The sequence below is a fragment of the Fukomys damarensis genome, unplaced genomic scaffold (assembly GCF_012274545.1).
Source record: "Fukomys damarensis isolate Sample0158 unplaced genomic scaffold, DMR_v1.0_HiC HiC_scaffold_20, whole genome shotgun sequence".
NCBI lineage: Eukaryota > Metazoa > Chordata > Mammalia > Rodentia > Bathyergidae > Fukomys > Fukomys damarensis.
The window spans coordinates 8230247-8235179 of NW_022900932.1; the positions used below are offsets into that span (position 1 = coordinate 8230247).

Here is a 4933-nt window from a genome sequence, read left to right on the forward strand (position 1 = left end):
GCTAGGGCTCAGAGCAGGTGCGGGGTCACTGCGGGGTCACACGGATCGGGGTCAGCTCCCTGCGCAAGCCCACGCGAGTGCGTCTGGACTGCCCTAGACCGCACCGCCTCCTTCGGAAGCGGGATGGGCAATTATGTAACAAAAAGTTTGTATTTGTTCGATCGAGTGATGGATGTAGCAGTTTGAATGCAGGGCCTTCGCACTGAGCTGCATCCCCAGCGTTTTTTTCTTTCCTTTTTTTATTTTTACAGAAATTCCATTTCTTGAAATTTATTATTACCCAGTAGTTGTAAAAAATAACTTTTTATAATAACACATTTTTATTCCTATAGCTAGACAAAAACTGAAAAGCGTATTATATTGTCATTCTTTGTCTCACTGATATGATTTGATCATGTAAATCTCTGTCATTTTATTGGTCAGGATTCTTTTCTTTTTGAGACAGGATCTCCCTATGTATCTCAGGCTGGCCTTGAACTCACTACTGTGTAGCTCAGGCTGGTCTCCAACTTACAGTCCCTTGTTTTTTCTTCTGAGACAGTCTCGCTAAGTCGCCAAGTTGCCCAGGCTGGGCTCCAACTTGCAATATTCCTGCCTCAGCCTCCCAGAGTGCTGGGATTACAGAAATGCATGGCCACCATGCTGGGCTGTTCTTCCCTTAAGAATCCTGATTCCACCGGTTCCTCCCACTTCCTTCCTCAAACTTTCACCTACGGTGTCTTTTCTCCCCTCCGCTTCACTTCCTTTTTAACAGTGTACTCACTTCTAGGGCTGGGGCTTTAGCTCAGTGGTGCCTGCCTGCCTCACAGTGTAAGATCTTGAGTTCCATTCCTGGTACCAGAAAAAAAATGTATTAACTTCCACGGTGCACACCTGTCATCCCAGCACTCCGGCGGGAGGCTGGGGGAGCAGGAGGATTGCAGCAAATTCGAGGCCTAAATAGTGAGTTCAAGGCCACCCTGAACTACACAGCAAGAGGCTAAAATCCAAACCAAACAAAAACTTTAGATTTTGGCCTCCATTACTGGGCTAATTTTTAAATTCAGGAGATTTGACTTTGAAACCAGACAGCCCCGTTCAGATGTGGACCCTGCCACTTCCTGGATTCGTGGCCTTGGCAGGATTCTCAGCCTCTCTCAATCTGTACGTTGGGGATGGAGATGTTCACCACCGGGTTCCGGTGAGCACCAGGTGAGATAATAAAGCCAAAGCGCCAGGACAGCTCCTGTGACATCATTTGGCTCCTGAGTGGCCATCAGGGCCTTGGGAGAGGAGGAGCCAGCCGGCATGAGCCTTCCCAGCCAGACGCCTGGGCGAGGGGCAGGGGACAGCAGCCGGTTCTCTGAAACTCGAGGGTTTAAAATTTAAAAGGCTTCGCCAGGCCAAGCAACAGACTGGCGCTCAGCGGGGAAAGGGAACTTGGCGGGGCCCCAGAACTTTCCCCACCCCAGCCCTGCCGAGACTTCCTCTTGTGGTTTCTCAAAAGTACAACCTGTTCTTCACACACTTGGGAGGAGAGGCAGGGGCCGGGGTCACCGAGGTGCAGGGAGGAGGGGCGGGAGCTGCCTGGCTCACTCTGAAAGTCACATCCTGCCTCCCTGCTGTCTGGCATCGCCTCCCTCACCGGAGTCCAGCAGTGACACCCATCCCCCTTGCACCGCCCTCCCACAGTGGCTTCACCCCTCCCGCCAGGCACAGATCCTCTGCGGGGAGGAAAGAGGTTTTGGGTGCCAGGAGCTGGGCTCCACCAGTCACTGCCCGCGTGAAAGCCGGCTGTGGAGCTGTCGGTTTCCCACATTCCCAGATTCCCACAGAGCAGCTGTCTCTTAGCCTGCACTACTGGCACCTGTAATCCCAACACTTAGGAAGCTGAGGCAGGAGGATCACAGCAAGTTTGAGGACAGCCTGGGCTACACAGTGAGTTCAAGACCAGCTAAACTACATAGTGAGACTCTGTCTTGCAAAACCAAAAAACAAAAAAATTCTTGCACCCAACCTTGGGCTATTTATGTCCCCCTTCCTCTGATCAAGTGAGCCTTACACAGGGGAAACACACACACACATAAGCACGTGAACGCGCACGCTCGCAGAAACACTCAGGACCAGCCCTGTGCTGTCCCCACAACCCTAGTCCAGGTCTGCTGGGGCTCTGTGACCAGTGCGAGCCCCGAGCTGGGCTAACAGACCCTGGCTCACACCCCATACCACCCAGGACACAGGACTGCAGGACAGGGACAGTGGCCATAGGACTCAGAGCCCAGACTCAGGGGCACACTGCACACGGCCCATCCAGGAGGCAGGTGGCTGGGTTGGCAGGGGCAGGGTCTCCCAAGTCACGAGACTGGGGTTCCAATCCCGGCTCTGCCACGGACTTCCTGCCTGCCTTGGGAAGACTGCTCATTCCTGAGCCTGTTTCCCGCCGTCCCCATGACTCTCCCTAGGACTGTGAGGAGGATCCGATGACACGTGACAGCAAAGCCACATACGGGGTACCCGGCTGACTGTGCCCTGTACTTGTCCACACTCTGGAGGGATGGGGACGGGAAAAGAAGAGGCGACAAGCGGACCACAGAGCCTGCTGGACTGATCAGAGGCTCCAACCTGTCTGCTGAGATGTCCCTGACACTTCACCTGTGCAGGTGGTGCTCGGCCACAGCGAATGGTCTCAAGTTCAGAGAACACCGTGCAAGGGACGAATCGTGTCTCTGGGAACCACAAGAGAGAGGAGAGGGCGCAGGAAGCCAAGTGACAGCCACTTCACCCACCTAAGGTCCCAAAGAGAAAGGGAGGGGGCTGCCCTCACTAGAGGAAGGGACCCGCGAGCCCGATGCGGGCAAGGGCCAGGATGGTGTGGAACAACAGTGGCCCCGAGGGACCCACTGTCCCCTGTTGGTTCCCACCTTTTCTTGCCTGGATGGCGAGCAGGACCACTTTGGGGGTCACCATGTGACCCAGTGCTTGACAACACAACTGGGGTTCAGCCCAGCTCTGGGGGATAAATGCCCTCAAAGACCAGCTTCCGGACCCCTGCCTGGTGACCTGCTGCTGTCCTGTTCGGATAAAGCCCTGCCAACGCCCAGCTAGACTGCCTGGCCCCTCGTTGCTGCTGTTTTTGAACTGGACAGACCTGCGGGGACCTTCAGCGTCCCGTACAACCTGCGCGCTCCATCAGGCAGAGAAATCATCCGAGCCCTTACTGACAGCAGCCAGCGTCCTCCACGCTGGGACACTCGGTCAGTAAGGTGTCTCCTGTGTGCCTCCGGGGGACCCCACAGAGGCCCCCTCCCTGGCCCTGGGCCAGGTCGCAAGTGAACCCACGGCTCCCTTCTGCCGTGCCCATATTCAGGGCCCTGCTCCCGGGGACTTCTCTGTCCTCACAGACAGGACAGCTCCCTCGGAGAGTCAGAGCTGCGCTCTGGGAACCACCCCGGCGGTGAGGAGGGCGCCTGACCCCTTTACCCCTGTTCGGCTCCCAGCTCCGGGTCCCCGGCCTGGGCCCCGAGAGGGGCAAGGTGTCACCCACCTCGGGCTGCTCCAGCCCCAGCCTACCTGGTCCCGGAGCCTGCGGTGGGCACAGCCGCTGTCCCCGCCGGCCGGCCCGTCTTCGGGGAGCAGACAGCATCCCCTCCTGGTCCCGGCGCCGAAACAAACCAGCCGCCGCCTCCGCGGGCGAACGTGTTTACACAGACGCGCGGCCCCGCGAGTTTGAAGCTGGGCAGGAAGTGGGGAGCGGGGGTGGAGGGGGGCGCTGTCCTCAGGATGTAAACAACCTCGTGGATTCCAACCCGCTGCGCCGCTGGCTGGGCGCGCCGCGGGGACTCGGTGCCCAGTGCCCAAAGGGGAAACTGAGGCAGGTGCGGCGAGGTGAGGTGCCCGGAGTTCCACAGCTGGAGAGGTCCTGGGTTTAAACCCGCGTCTGCGTCCCCCAGGGGCTCTCGAGTCCCAGGCAGGGGGCGCGCGGGGACCCAAGAGGACAAGGGGCGTGGCCAGGGCTTACCTGGGGCACCCGCGCTCAAACTCACGACGCCAGAGCAAGATGGCCGACACCGCCTCCACGGCCGGGGCCGGAGGCTCCGGAACGGTAAGACTAGGAGGCGTGGGGCCGGAGCCTAGAGAGGTTGGGTGTCCTCTAACTTCCCTCTGGCCTAGGCCACACGCTCATCCCCAGAAGCCCAGCCCCACCATGAACTTCGAGTGGAGGTGGGTCTTTCAAGCCATACTTGTCCCCCTTCTGAGGATTTGGCGAAGGCCTCCAGAGTAGATGGATCTGAGTTCTGATTGGCTCGTCCAGAAACACCTTCTGATTGGTCCAAAGAGGGCGCTTTTACCTCTTTATTGGCTAACCAAAGTTGGGAGGGATTCCAGTTTCAAAATACTTAGCTTCCCTGCGTTTCCGTGCTGTTACGTTTTGCCCTCCTCTCCACATCGTGGATTGTTATTTTAATTTTTCCTGTTGAGATGGCGTGGAAATGGAAAGAGCAAGGGAGAGTTCCTTTTTCCTGTGAAGTAGATTTACTCAGTCCTATCGTGCATGTTTCTTCAGCTATACATTCTGCTAACCTGCTAAAGTAGAAAGTGAAAAAACAGACGTTTTGTCCTGTGGGAATGTTTTAGGTTCCCAGAAAGGTTGTTCTGTATTTAGCTCACCCTCAGTGCTCAGTTATTGCTCAGTAATCCCAGCATTCTGGAGGAAGAATGCCTCAGCAGGAAAATCACTGTGAGTTCGAGGCCAACCTGGGCTACATAGTTAATTCAAGGCCAGTGTCAACTGCATAGCGAGACCCTTTTTCGAAAAAACAAAACAAAAATCTAAACATTAAATATCCATGAGGAAGTATTTAAGAGAACTTTTGCTTGCCTTGAAATGTGTGAACTATGTTATCGCACCCTTATGCTGTGATTTGAAAATCAGTCTCCTCCTCCTCCCCCTCCC

The 4933-nt window shown here is 56.1% G+C and overlaps 2 protein-coding genes across 3 annotated transcripts in view; one reads left to right on the forward strand and one right to left on the reverse strand.

The window, feature by feature from the left end:
* Ccnd3 (cyclin D3) overlaps positions 1-3977 on the reverse strand; it is a 46452-nt gene extending 42475 nt beyond the window's left edge. For both annotated transcript variants that reach the window (XM_033766438.1, XM_010617610.3), the window contains exon 1: positions 3550-3977. The gene's annotated coding sequence lies outside the window, so the exon portion shown is untranslated. The remainder of the gene's footprint in view (positions 1-3549) is intronic.
* A 42-nt stretch (positions 3978-4019) lies between these two features.
* Taf8 (TATA-box binding protein associated factor 8) overlaps positions 4020-4933 on the forward strand; it is an 11904-nt gene continuing 10990 nt past the window's right edge. The window contains exon 1 of the mRNA XM_010617611.1: positions 4020-4081. Coding sequence (XP_010615913.1) covers positions 4037-4081 — 45 coding nt within the window. The 5' untranslated portion in view covers positions 4020-4036. The remainder of the gene's footprint in view (positions 4082-4933) is intronic.